Source organism: Xenopus tropicalis, chromosome 4, assembly GCF_000004195.4.
Source record: "Xenopus tropicalis strain Nigerian chromosome 4, UCB_Xtro_10.0, whole genome shotgun sequence".
Lineage (NCBI taxonomy): Eukaryota > Metazoa > Chordata > Amphibia > Anura > Pipidae > Xenopus > Xenopus tropicalis.
This window is the reverse complement of record NC_030680.2, coordinates 109,425,793-109,438,757: the sequence shown is the minus strand read 5'-3', so window position 1 is coordinate 109,438,757 and position 12,965 is coordinate 109,425,793. Positions and strand designations below refer to the sequence as shown.

General features: G+C 35.3%; 1 protein-coding gene across 7 annotated transcripts in view; it reads left to right on the top strand.

The window, feature by feature from the left end:
• col5a3 (collagen, type V, alpha 3) overlaps window positions 1-11,511 on the top strand; it is a 123,037-nt gene extending 111,526 nt beyond the window's left edge. For 6 of the 7 annotated variants that reach the window (XM_031901023.1, XM_004913713.3, XM_031901025.1 and 3 more), the window contains 14 exons: window positions 401-454; window positions 1,919-1,972; window positions 2,099-2,206; window positions 2,782-2,835; window positions 3,070-3,123; window positions 3,813-3,920; window positions 4,356-4,409; window positions 4,879-4,914; window positions 5,401-5,454; window positions 6,165-6,414; window positions 6,886-6,998; window positions 7,760-7,828; window positions 7,975-8,208; window positions 9,623-11,303. In XM_031901023.1, coding sequence (XP_031756883.1) covers window positions 401-454; window positions 1,919-1,972; window positions 2,099-2,206; window positions 2,782-2,835; window positions 3,070-3,123; window positions 3,813-3,920; window positions 4,356-4,409; window positions 4,879-4,914; window positions 5,401-5,454; window positions 6,165-6,414; window positions 6,886-6,998; window positions 7,760-7,828; window positions 7,975-8,208; window positions 9,623-9,769 — 1,389 coding nt within the window. In that variant the 3' untranslated portion in view covers window positions 9,770-11,303. Of the gene's footprint in view, window positions 1-400; window positions 455-1,918; window positions 1,973-2,098; window positions 2,207-2,781; window positions 2,836-3,069; window positions 3,124-3,812; window positions 3,921-4,355; window positions 4,410-4,878; window positions 4,915-5,400; window positions 5,455-6,164; window positions 6,415-6,885; window positions 6,999-7,759; window positions 7,829-7,974; window positions 8,209-9,622 lie in introns of all 7 variants that reach the window. The other variant, XM_031901022.1, reaches the window with a different exon arrangement.
• The last annotated feature ends 1,454 nt before the right edge of the window (window positions 11,512-12,965 follow it).

Genomic DNA, 12,965 nt, shown 5'->3' with positions numbered 1-12,965 from the left:
TAATTCCTTGTGATTCCCTCATTTGTTCTAAGAGCCACTGTCTTTCACACCAACCACATCCACTTTCATCTTTCTTACTTGATGCGCCCCATCTCTTGAATTCTTCTGTACTAAAATCTTCCTCACTCTTTTAAAATAAACTCATATGCTACCTATGTAGAATAGAGTCTCCAAAGCAAGAGAGGGTGACATAATAAATTGGCACAATTATATCCATAAGCTGTAAATATAGCCTTATATTTCTTGTATTCAATGTAAAATGCTATTGTTAGATCAATATTTATTTTATTTGCAGCATAAAACATTTGTCCCACTTGGTTGTATATGGAAACAATGTATACATATCTAACCCATTCATAAAAAGGAAAATAGGAGGTAATATTTTCTTTTTTCCTTGTAGGGTCCACCTGGTCCCTCTGGAGAAGCTGGACCACCAGGACCTCCAGGAAAGAGGGTGAGTACAATTTTTGTGTGTGTGTCTGTTTTCTTTTACAAAATGTTGTGCTTTCACCTTTATGTGTCCGAAAAGTGAGTTAAGACAAAAGTTTTGTACCTCTACATAAATAAACTGTGATAGAAATAAGAATTGGTAAGGTCAATAAAAAATAAACATAGCTCTCGACTTGAGCAAGATTTAGGCAGCCGCTGCTGTGGGAGTGCGTAGAGATGAATAATTATTGCGTGGTATAATAGGATATTGATTCACCTTTGTTTTGTGTAAGAACCAGGGAACAAAGACAGGAAATAATCAGGCACATCACTGAAAGGAGGTCTCTGCAGTCAGCAGACCATGCACATTTATATATTTAGATATCTGAGTATAGATTTCTCATTTTGCTGTATAGGTGACACTGTATATATATCTATGTCTGCATGGATGACTGTGCATGCACTTGTTAGGTGTTCAATAGTGCAGATGTGGTTTGTGAACCTACCAAGTGTGAAAGATTATATAAATATAAGAGTTTAAGTAATGTGCTACAAATTTTTGTGTAGATGTGAATAATGTGTGTGAATATTTTGAGAAAACCACTCTGATATATATAGTACTTACCTCTCTAATTGCAGTAGTGATGGGTTTGCATGAGTTATTAGATGCCTCTTTTTGTTGTGTGTTCATTTGTACTTGTAAACCTGTCTGTTCTGAAGTTACTGTACCCATTGTACTTGCTCTTGTGTATAGTATATTGCTGTCACATATACAAAAGCAGAGCCATTGGTTATTGATGCATCAGCCCAAGGTGCGTTCATCATTTGCACAGCATTAACAATGGCCAGAACAATATACACCAGTACTGGCAGGATAACTGTACTTTATTTATGTGTGCTTATCCTTTTAGCTCAATTTAAAATATCAGATAAACTATCCCCCATACTTAATCCCCCATAAAGCTTCCATGTGCAGTAAAGCGTAGCTACCTATAAGCTGTGTGATTTTAAACAGGTATGCAGTAAATGTTACCTGCATTATGGTTGCTATAAGTGATATTACCTGTAGCAAACTTTGCACCTTTTTTACATAATCCCAATATTTATTCACTATATTCCTTTATATTTAGAAAGGTTAACTGTAAATGAAATATTTGCCTTTTATTAAAGTAATATTATCATTCGATAAAAAGGCAGATGAGTAGCCCTTATCTGAACTTCTAATAAATGTTTAAAAAGTTGTGGTGATAAGAAAATATAAAGTTATACTATAATCTATCCAGTATCAATCAATCTAAAGCAACTGGACGTGTTAAGTAATCATTAAAATGATTACTTAACACGTCCAGTTGCTTTAGATTTATTTATACTTATACTTATATATACCATGACCTGGATGAATGAAAATCTTCATAGTCATAATACTATAATTTCTTGTACAAAACATGAGATAATCAGTTATAAAGTCTCTAACTGATGTATTTTACAGGGTCCTCCTGGTGCTAATGGTGCAGAAGGAAGACAAGGAGAGAAAGGTGCAAAGGTAAGAAATTAATTTCTAATATGGTTATGTTTAATGCTGACCTCACTAGCACCAATATTAATTCGCTAATTAAATTGCAGAAATTATCAGTGGAAAGCCTAACCTTTGTTATCGGATTTTCTACAGGGTGAGGCTGGAGCAGAAGGAGCACCTGGTAAGACTGGTCCTGTTGGACCACAAGGACCTGCTGGGAAACCAGGACCTGAAGGACTTAGAGGAATTCCAGGGCCTGTGGTAAGCATATTTAGACAGAAAAAATGTTTTTCTGACATAAAAATGTGGCTATGTGTCCATACATTATTATTATTATGTATTTATAAAGCTCCAACACTCCAATAAATAAGTTTTGAACATACAGGTTACATACAAAGAACAACAATCCATAACTGATACAAGAGGACCCTGCCCAAAAAAATCTTACAAACTAAAAGGAGATGGAGCATGAAACATTGATTGCTGTTTCAAATGGCTTTTTAATAATTAGTTCAGCTCCATCATCTTAGATATTGAGAAAAATATGAAATATAAAATACTTAAATGATAAAGGTAAACCATACATTATCTGTACAGCAAATGAACAGGACATTCCTTTTGTGCATAATAGCATAAGTATAGGAGCTGCAATGTTACAGCAATCTTAGTCTGTTTACAAGTATTTCAAACATTAACCTAAACATTTCCTGCCTTGATAAATAAAGAAATCTTTAATGAAATTAGATTTTATATTGACATGGGGCTCATTTAAATGTTGGAACTGATGTTACAGTTTAATGTGTTGAGTTTTATTTAATTTTGTCTTCTGCTATTAGGGAGAACAAGGACTTCCAGGTGCCCCTGGGCAGGATGGACCTCCAGGTCCAATGGTAAGTGAGGTGGACACTGTTAGAATGTTTCTTGTCTATCCAAAGTTTGTCTTTTTTTAAATATACAGAATAGTTAGTTAGTTTGAACTTAAAATTTCACCTTAATGAATTATGTACTGGTCAAATTAACCAATATATAGTTTGCCAATAGGCAGCCAGCTACAAGTTAACTCTCAGGTAATGTATTTGTTTTAGTCTAACCAAAATAAAAATGAATGTCTTTGTTCTATGTAGGGTCCTCCCGGTTTACCAGGTCTAAAAGGAGATCCCGGTACTAAGGGTGAGAAGGTAAGGCCAGCAGATTTTCTGTTTTTCTGTTTTTGGAGCAGTAATGAGAGGGATATAGTTCTAGAAGAGGAATTCAAGAAGTTGTGGTGAAGATGTGGTGTGACAGTCAGATGTAGAATACAACAATATAGGGCAAAAAACAGAGACTGCATAGAGCATATATAGTGAGTTAAGTTGCAGAATTATATTCATTTTGTAAATGTAACAGGAACAGTACCTGTAGTGAAGATTATATGGAGAGAAAAAGAACTGGAGAGAGAGATTTACTTGTGATCTTATAAAGGAGCAACAATTGACTTTTATTAGTAGTAGTAGATACTGTAGCTAGTAGTTATGTTCTCTAACAAATTATTATTAACATACCAATACAAGGAGGTGACATGTTATAGAGTTATTCAGTTTGGTATGATGAGCCACAAATAACCCACATAAAATTCCTGAAAAAAACATGTAGTAATAAAAATTTCCTTTATGAAATAGTAGGAAGCATTACAAGAAAGATACAGGAAGGGTTACAAGAAGAAGTATATATATCAATAGGGCAGTTCTAGAAAATAGTTAGGTGAAGCTGAACCCACTATATGCAGGAGACCATTGAATTTTGTGTGACTTTGAGAATACAAAATCTAAACTGCCCAAAATTATAATTCTGTGTTATTAATTATTCTTTCTACTGCAACAAATCCTAGGGACATCCAGGTCTAATTGGTCTGATTGGGCCACCAGGAGAGCAGGGTGAAAAGGGTGATAGAGGACTTCCCGGTTTACAAGGTTCTCACGGAACCAAAGGAGATATTGTAAGTACATGACTATCCCAATAATGAGCCAAATTCATAAGAGAATTAAATCCCAGTGAAGTCTAGAATAACCTAGAACAGTGATGTTGAACTGTTTGGGCTGATGATTAACTAAATTTCATTTAAGAAGAGATATGTGGAGTAGTCTGGGTTTTGGGATTGCTCTTGAGCAATCTTTTAGAGTGTTAAATCTGACCCACAAGTCTCTAGTTGGATATCCATGCCCTACACACTATTGTGACATTTTTACTATCAAACTGAATCAGACCTAATTTGCCTTTTGTTCAGAAATATATAGCAGTTAACCATACAATCCATAAGTAATTGTCCAGTTTCTTTGAATCCAGTGCTGATGCAACTGATCTAAGTAACTGAGTTTGTAAATAATATAAACAATAACTATTTATAGTAACATTTATCTATTTCTTCTTTCAGGGTATATCAGGCCCTGCTGGTCCCACAGGTCCACCTGGACCCCCTGGTTTACCCGTAAGTACTCTGAAAAACTATATTTGGTGTTCCAGGAAATGAGCAATTCACATGTACACAAAATCAAATTTATTTGGGCAATCCTGCCAAAGAAATAGAGAAACATAATTCACTGTACTCTGCTTTATATTGTATGTGTGAAACATATAAATAACACATATGACATTTAATGAGAATCATAATAAATATTTGAGGAAAGGAGATTTCTAGTATCTTTCCTACTGAGAAACACACTAGTACAAAAGTTTGTGGCATATCATAACTTAGTTATTGTGGGCCACTGTGTAACTGCAGAAATACAAAATGCGCTTTTCTGCTTTTTTTTTTATAATTTAACAATATATTACTATTCATCATCAATGTACTTGATGGCAGGGTATTTATGTCTTTACACAGTAGCTGGCAGGCAATAAATGCATAAAATAGTTTGTAGAACATTTTGTTAACTTTAATTGTGATTTCCTTTTAGGGTCCTCAAGGTCCGAAGGGTTCAAAGGGTTCATCTGTAAGTAGATTGTACCATTTGTCTTGCCCTTAATGCTATTTACCCTGTGCATTTTCTTCCATCTGCTCCCCCATTGATATTGATATGTAATATGCCTAATCATATGTAATTAATCATGCATGGACTATTTTCAAATGTTTTCACCTGACTGATTTACTTTCCTTATTTTCTATAAAAAAAGAACTGTCTGATTTACTGTATAGTTTTCCCTCTACTATCTATTTATGCTAGATGTGTGGTACATGTAAAAGCTGTAATATTGGCATGTTGGTTTATCACTGATTCACATCAGTGTAAATTTGTATTTAAATATCCCTGAATGTAGCTTTGCTTCTCAAGTACTTCTCAAGTAATCAAGCTATTGCTCAGTTTTAACACTGATCAATGTTCCATCCCTCTGAGCATGCTATCCATTGTCTTGCTCCAAATGTCAGCTTAAAATAATTGCATTATCATACCCTCAAACTTTGCTTCTCTTCATTGCAGGGTCCAGCTGGTCAGAAGGGAGATGGTGGTCTTCCTGGACCTCCTGGTCCACCTGTAAGTATTCCTTCAAGTATGTGTATAGGGCAGTGGTTATTAAAGCTATTGGCATCTAAGTGTGATAAGTTTAAATATCTGAGGTACACACATTGGCTTCAGTTAGATTTGTAGAAATTTCCACCATTTAATTTGTTCCAATTCAGAGTGGAGACAATTTAATCTTAGATTTTTATTGGACCATAGGAATTTTTGCATAATCATGAGGATTCACGCAAATATTGTTTTCACCAATGCATTTACTCATCTCTAGAGAATATGTATATTTCCTATGGGGGGAATATAGTGCTGGTAACTGGTGTAACTATCGTTATATCACAAGGCATTATTATAAATAGATATAAATTTGACTATGCTATGATTAATAAAGTTGGTCTCCTGGCATTAACATCATTAAATCCACAGTAGCTCAGTGGTTGCCACTGTTGCCTTGGGTTCCATTCTGGGCACTTTCTGCTTGTATGTTCTTCCCATACTTAGTAAGAATAAATGTCTCTTGATGATTTTACCCCTGTGCCATGTGACTGAATTTGATAGTGATCTTGGGCAGGGAGAGATGTGAACAATGAGCAAGATCTGTAAAGCACTTCATTATAATGTCAGTGCTATGAAATTATAATGATAATAAATTTACATTTTTTAGAGTGCTATTGGTACCAAAATGTTTCATAATCCAAATAATGTTTAAGTAAACCTTTATCTTACGTTAGGGCCCTCCTGGGGAAGTGATCCAACCATTACCTATCCAGTCACCAAAGAAGACCCGCAGATCTTCAGATGATATGATGGCAGATGCTGGAGACAACAACTTGGAGTATGCAGATGGAATGGAGGAGATTTTTGGATCCCTCACTTCATTAAAGCAAGATATCGAGAGCATGAAATTCCCCATAGGAAGTCAGAGCAACCCAGCAAGGACATGCAAAGACCTGCAGCTCTGTCACCCAGAACTCCCTGATGGTAAGTCATCTACATATTCTTTAAGGCTTTGCATAAAATCATGTTGTAAACATGTGGCTTCCAAATATCATACTTGTGCCATAATGAAAGGTGAGTCTGTTGTTCAGGGCAAGTTTTGAAATTATACATTCTTTTTAGGATGTCTTCACTTACTCCACAACGACGTCAATGTCTAAGGTTAAGCTAAGGATTTTAAATTTACAAAATAAAATGGGCTATGATTGACACAATATATAAAGCCATTATTTCCACTATGTGTAATACATACATTTAAACCACAGACAGCAGGAGAATGTACTGCTAATTAGATACTTCAAAACCATGCAATGTAAATGTAAGCTGAGCAAATGCTTCATTTAGGTTCAAGCTCTTTTTTGTAGGTGCTACATACTGTAGTAAAACAAAATAGCAATACAAACATGGGATATCTTCTTTTTATATGTTCAAAAAGACTGCATTTTTATCATTCAGGTGAATACTGGATTGATCCAAACCAGGGCTGCTCTGGTGATTCATTCAAGGTCTACTGCAATTTCACAGCTGGAGGAGAGACTTGTATAAATCCAGACAAGAAATCAGAAGGAGTGAGTTGAAACACATTTGGCTTATACTGTGTAAAGTTAGAAGAAATAAAATAAAATATAAAAATAAATATCAGTGTCAGTATTAAGGGAAAAGCAGATTAATTAACTATTATATAGTTTGTGTGCATGGCCAGAAGTATGGTTCTAGTCTGTGTCTGCATTGTAAAAGGGTCATAGACAGACACATTTGACATCTCAGATCAAATAGTGAAACTGAAACTATTTAACTTTTTTAACTTCCTGCCCCTTGCAGAATAGTAATTCAGATAACCAGTGCACAGATAAACCCCCTGCATGATCGTGTTCTGCTTATCTTTAAGGCAAAACAGTAACAACAAATGGGGAAGGAAGGGCTTGTTTATACAGGGCTCATACACTGCAACTTGCACTTGCCAAGTATATACAATTTTGAATAATGGTTTATGCCATCAGCGGGGGGTTCAGATAGTACCATTTGCAGTGAACCATGATTATTCTGTCATTCATTAGGGGTATGTCAGTTGTGTGTGTAGATACTGCATACATTGAGGCCCTGGATGGTGTTAATTCCAGGGCTACATTGCTTTCTTGCAGACTGCACTTTAGACCTTATCCAGAGAAGCAGACACAACCAGCAATCTGGTACAAGGCACATGTGTAGAGAATTTACTAGAGATGCAAATAGCTTTGTGAATAGTATTTAAATGAAGACATTTTTGTGCTATGTACTTGTTACTTGTTTTTCTAAAATGTGTCCTTATATTTCTGTATTTTGATAACAGGTGCGCATATCATCCTGGCCCAAAGAAAACCCTGGCTCATGGTTCAGTGAGTTCAAGAGAGGAAAGCTGGTAGGTTTCATCAGAATTATTATGTCTTGGTATGCCTGCATATTACCTTCTAAATCAGATACTGGGTTTGTAGTCATGCTCTTTCATGTAAAAATTGTATTTTTGTAATAGTGATACTAACCTTTGTTTATTTTCTACCTTCTTAGCTTTCTTATGTGGACATTCAGGGTAACGCTATTAACCAAGTACAAATGACCTTCCTAAAACTCCTCAGTCAATCTGCCCGGCAAAACTTCACCTATACTTGTCAACAATCTGTTGCTTGGTATGACAGTGTGGGCAAGCACTATGACAAGGCCCTAAGGTTCCTTGGATCCAACGACGAGGAAATTTCTTATGACAACAGCCCATACATTAGACCTTTGCATGATGGCTGTGCGGTAAGTATATCATTTGGATTCTTTGTAATTTAAAAGTTATTTAAAATGAACAAAAAAAAACCTAAAACAAATTGAAATGGTACAATATTGTACTGAGAAGGCAGTGTAGACCATTACAGTGAGAATACATTGGTTGAGAACCAGAACTATTTTCAGTTACTGTTCATGTAATTTTAAATGAACTTTGCACTTATAGAAGGAAATTCCACGTATAAATAAAACAAGAATCATAAAAAGAGTTATAGGGTAATCCACTTTATGTGACCTAAAGCAATTGAATTTGATAATGCATTGTAATATCAAGCAGTTAAGGCTCAAAAGCCATTAGGTGTTTACATTTAAATAAACAGAACTGATTCTGATAGACCACGTTCAAAACAAATATTCTTTCTTATTGATGCCCCTTAACTGAAACATTATTTCCAAACCAACACACACAGGCTTTGAGTCTTCTAAACAAATGTGCTTTTGCTGTGATTTTGATGGACCTTTGTTTTAATTTGCTCTGAATCAGTAATAAATAATACAGCAAACATAAAGCAATTAGATATCTCTGTATTGATACTGCCACTCTTTTGACTTATGGAAGCCTTTCCAAGATCAAATGCATTTACCAATCAATACATTCTCTGAATCCAACAAAGCACTGATAATATCCTTTCTAAGGAACATTCGTGTACAAGTAAGATATTCTATTGACATAATGTGAGGGAGTAATGGCGTGAAAGATGGAAAATGAAGCAGCCAGGCAGAGTAGAAAGACAGGGAAAGGTAATGTCATGAACAAAAAAGAATATGTGTGTTCACCCAAGGGGAGAGCTTAATCTAATGGAGACATGAAATGCATTGAAAATTGAGTTTTGATTTGCAACTCTTGTAGTATTAGTGTAGAAATAACATTTCCAAAAATAGCCAAACGAAATGGAATGCACAAAAATTGTAATACATACAAGGAAGTTACAGTCTGTATCATAAGAGTTCATTTGTTATGGGTTAATTCAGTTTGCTAATGTAACCAACTCATTGAAATAGAACCAAAATATCAGAAGATATTTTTTGATTCCCTAATTTGTTGTTTAAAGTACTGCATTTTTAAAATTATACCTTTATATTCCAACATTTTGCCAGGGCCTCTGTTAACTGGCACAAAAAATCACAAAGGGAGGAATATTTGCTATAATTTGAAAGTTTCTTTGACTCAAGTTTCCCTTTAGACTACGATAGTGTTGTCATTAGTTTTTTTCAGTATTAGTTCATAGATTCTAAAAGCAGAGAAACAGAAAGTTAAGAACAATACATTAATTTTGTCTTTTTTAATTTATATGATTTATGGGTTATTATAAACAGGGCCATTTCTCAAGTTTATTTGAAGCATATACCTGACATTAGAGTGACTGTGTTTTTTCTTTGGCAGCTCAAGAAAGGATTTGCACGAACAGTCCTTGAAATTAATACCCTGAAGATAGATCAGCTGCCCATTGCAGATGTAATGATCAGTGACTTTGGGGATCAGAACCAGAAATTTGGATTTGAGGTCGGACCGGTCTGCTTCTTAGGTTGAGACTGGAATATGGACAAGCAGCTTAATTAAAAAAATTAAAATATGTAAAAAAATGTTTTCTTAAAAAAAAAGCATCAGGCTTGGGATGTCATCAGAGACGTGTTCGCCACATGCAAGTTTTGAATTCGGATGGTGCAGAGGGGAAGAAAAGCCAAATAACTAAAGAGCAATTTCTGCGCGTGCGAATTACCTAGAAATTGCCAGCGGCCCAGATTTGGGGCAGAATCACATGACTTAAACAGAAAGTATATGCCAAAAATATGAAGGACTTAGACATGGTACTGTATGGACAGCATTGTCCTCCTTCCACGGAAAACTTTTGGTGCTGGAAAATATCAAAAACAACAAGCTTCGTCCATCATAGGTGCTATTAACTCTCGTGAATGGGTTTAACAAATGCTGTATACATTTAATTATTCTGCATACCTAGTTTAAGGCTTGCATGTCCTTTCCCAAAACTTGCATGTGACTCTGGGTTGAGCCTTCTTCTAAAAGACCAATGAAACATAATAGGTTCCCCACTGTGTAGAAAAGAAACAGCGTGTTTACTGTGCAAAATAATGTATAATTCCAGTGGACCTCCAACCCTTCTTTCAGACACAAAATAAAAATCCCTTTGTATATATTGATGTGGAAGACCTCTCTTATTTGCTGTTGCTAGAACAAAATAAATATATATATTTTACAGTCATTATATATAAAAGCCTCAGGTGGCCAAACTGGAAAACAAAAAAAACAAACAAACAAGATGATGGAAATTGCAGGATTTTCTATGCTGCATCTTGCAGATTTGAAACCATTTAGGTGCAATATTTGATGGTGCTAATACCTCATTCCAGAATGTCATGACATGCATGTATATACCTAAAATAACTTTTTTAATTATTATTTGTGGTCAGGGGAAAATGTATTAAGAGTAATATTTCTGTATAAGATATTTGTCGGTTCTATGTGAAGTCAGTGGTCAAATAGTTTCAATGACTGTGTCATCGAGGTTCGTGCATCTTCAGTCACTTAATATAAAAACTGGACTCAAAGCATAATTCTGTGTTTGTGTTCCGTGTTTTAACTAGGTGAGAGCAGTTATTATTTTGGAATGTTCTTAGGTGCTGTTTGTAAGTATTTACATCTTTATTCAAATCTTAAATGCCCAAAGACCACAAAGAATTATTGGGCAGGACTCAGCCCTTCTTATAATAAAGAGATTAAATTTGGTATTTATATAGTTACTCTGTATATGCAAATTTAATCACTTGCAACAATTTAGTTTATCTTGGTCATGTGATTCTACCCGGGTTGCATAAAAACCTAAGAGGGGCTGCTATTCCTTGGTTAATTTGTCACCCAAATATTTTTTTAATTATCCATCAAGAGTTGTTCTGGTCTTTCCTCCCTATTTTGGTTTAAGCTGGAAGTAAAGATAACTTTTTTCATGTTAAAAATAAAAACAAAATCCTTTTGTAATTATTTTTCATAATATATGTAAGACTTGAAAATTGTGTGTTACTCTTTCATAAATAAACTGTTAAATTAATTGGTCTCATATCCCACTAGCTTATTTTTCCCATGACATTTAATTACCGGAAAAGAAAAATTTAATTTTTATTTTGTTGAGTCCATTCATTTTTCTTTTTCAGTAACTTTTTTGTTTTCTTTTTCATTTTTTCCCCAAACTTTGTTACTGTCACCAGAAAGAAGATATGAAAATGTTATCAATAAATTCAAGTCTTGTTTACGTTCAAAGTTCTTTTTATTTCTTCGAATTCCAGTTGTTTTATGTCTAAACTGAAAGTGCTCTGCCAACAGCATTGTAGCATTTCCAATGAAAACTATTTTGAAGTAGGCAATATTTTTAACAGCGAGAGCTTTGTGGTTGTATTCTTGTGCCAAATAGAAAGTTGACAAAACGTTCCAAAGAAACATAGCTGCATGGGAAGAAAGAAGCTCATCTGTTTCAGGCACTCTTCCAGAGAAAGGTGAACAAAACCTGCAGAAGGCTATCTGCTCATTAAACATCACAAAGGGAAAAGTAAACTCCTTTCTGGCCTTGGAGTAGTGACCAATCACTATCCATTTTGATTAATGTTCAAAACTATACGTGCACATACAGGGTCAGACTGGGCTGGCGGGACACCAGGAAAAAGCTCCTGTGGGCCCCAGCCCTCATGGGCCCCCAGAAACACTGACCCAAGCCCACTCCCCTGAACTCCCTCTTGCCTGCTCCGGCGCCACCCCCTTTTCCCCACTCCCCTGCCCAAGGCCGCTCCTCAGGAAGTAGAAGGGATGCCCCAGTGAGACCCTACGCTCCAGTACGACCCTGTGCAGTTAAGGCACCACACCGATTTCTGAATCCCACCAATGAGGCACTGATCACTACTACTTTCAGTATTGAGTTTACTGTTATTCAGACCAATGTAATATACATTTTCCAACATATTCTTTCCATAACACTAATGCACTGCAAAGATATACAGACATTCTCAGGATTGAGAGTCGAAATTACTCATACCTTGTAAGGGGATGAAACAGCAATTTCTTTTAAGGGACAAGCTTGAGGCACAATACAATGCTGAAGAGCTAAAGAGCTAAATACTGGACCTATTATACATTTACCCCCCCCCCCCCTTTCCTCTATATGAAGGCCATGCCAGGCAGTTAAAAATATAAAAATGTTCCACTAATGCACTGTAGCAACTGATTTTCAACAACTCTCATGCATGGCCATGCATCAACAGTTATGGTGGAATGAAATAAATGAGGTCAATAAATCCTCTATTTAATGCAGAACATTGTAAATAAGCAATTTGCTGGCCTTTACATTTCTCATTTAAAAAAATGAATTACAGGGAAAGCATAAAATGCTCTGCACCCCAAACTAGAAAGTAATATCACTCAGAACTGACTAACAGGCTGTAGTGGTAATGACATGCTTCTTGGTAAATCACATTTATAACTGTTTTTCTAATTTCTTCTGCATAATGCCTATAAACATGTATATTCATTCCCGGCCTTGTTCATTTTTTATTGAAATAATTCTTACTGTAGATGCTACGTAAACAACACTTTCTTAGAAATGATTATAATAATTATGTATACACTTCATTCAACAACTGCGGGTTGGCATCATCACACTAAAAAGCAACCCCATCAATATAAAGCAATATCTACATACATTTTTTGTTCTGATACTTTTTGC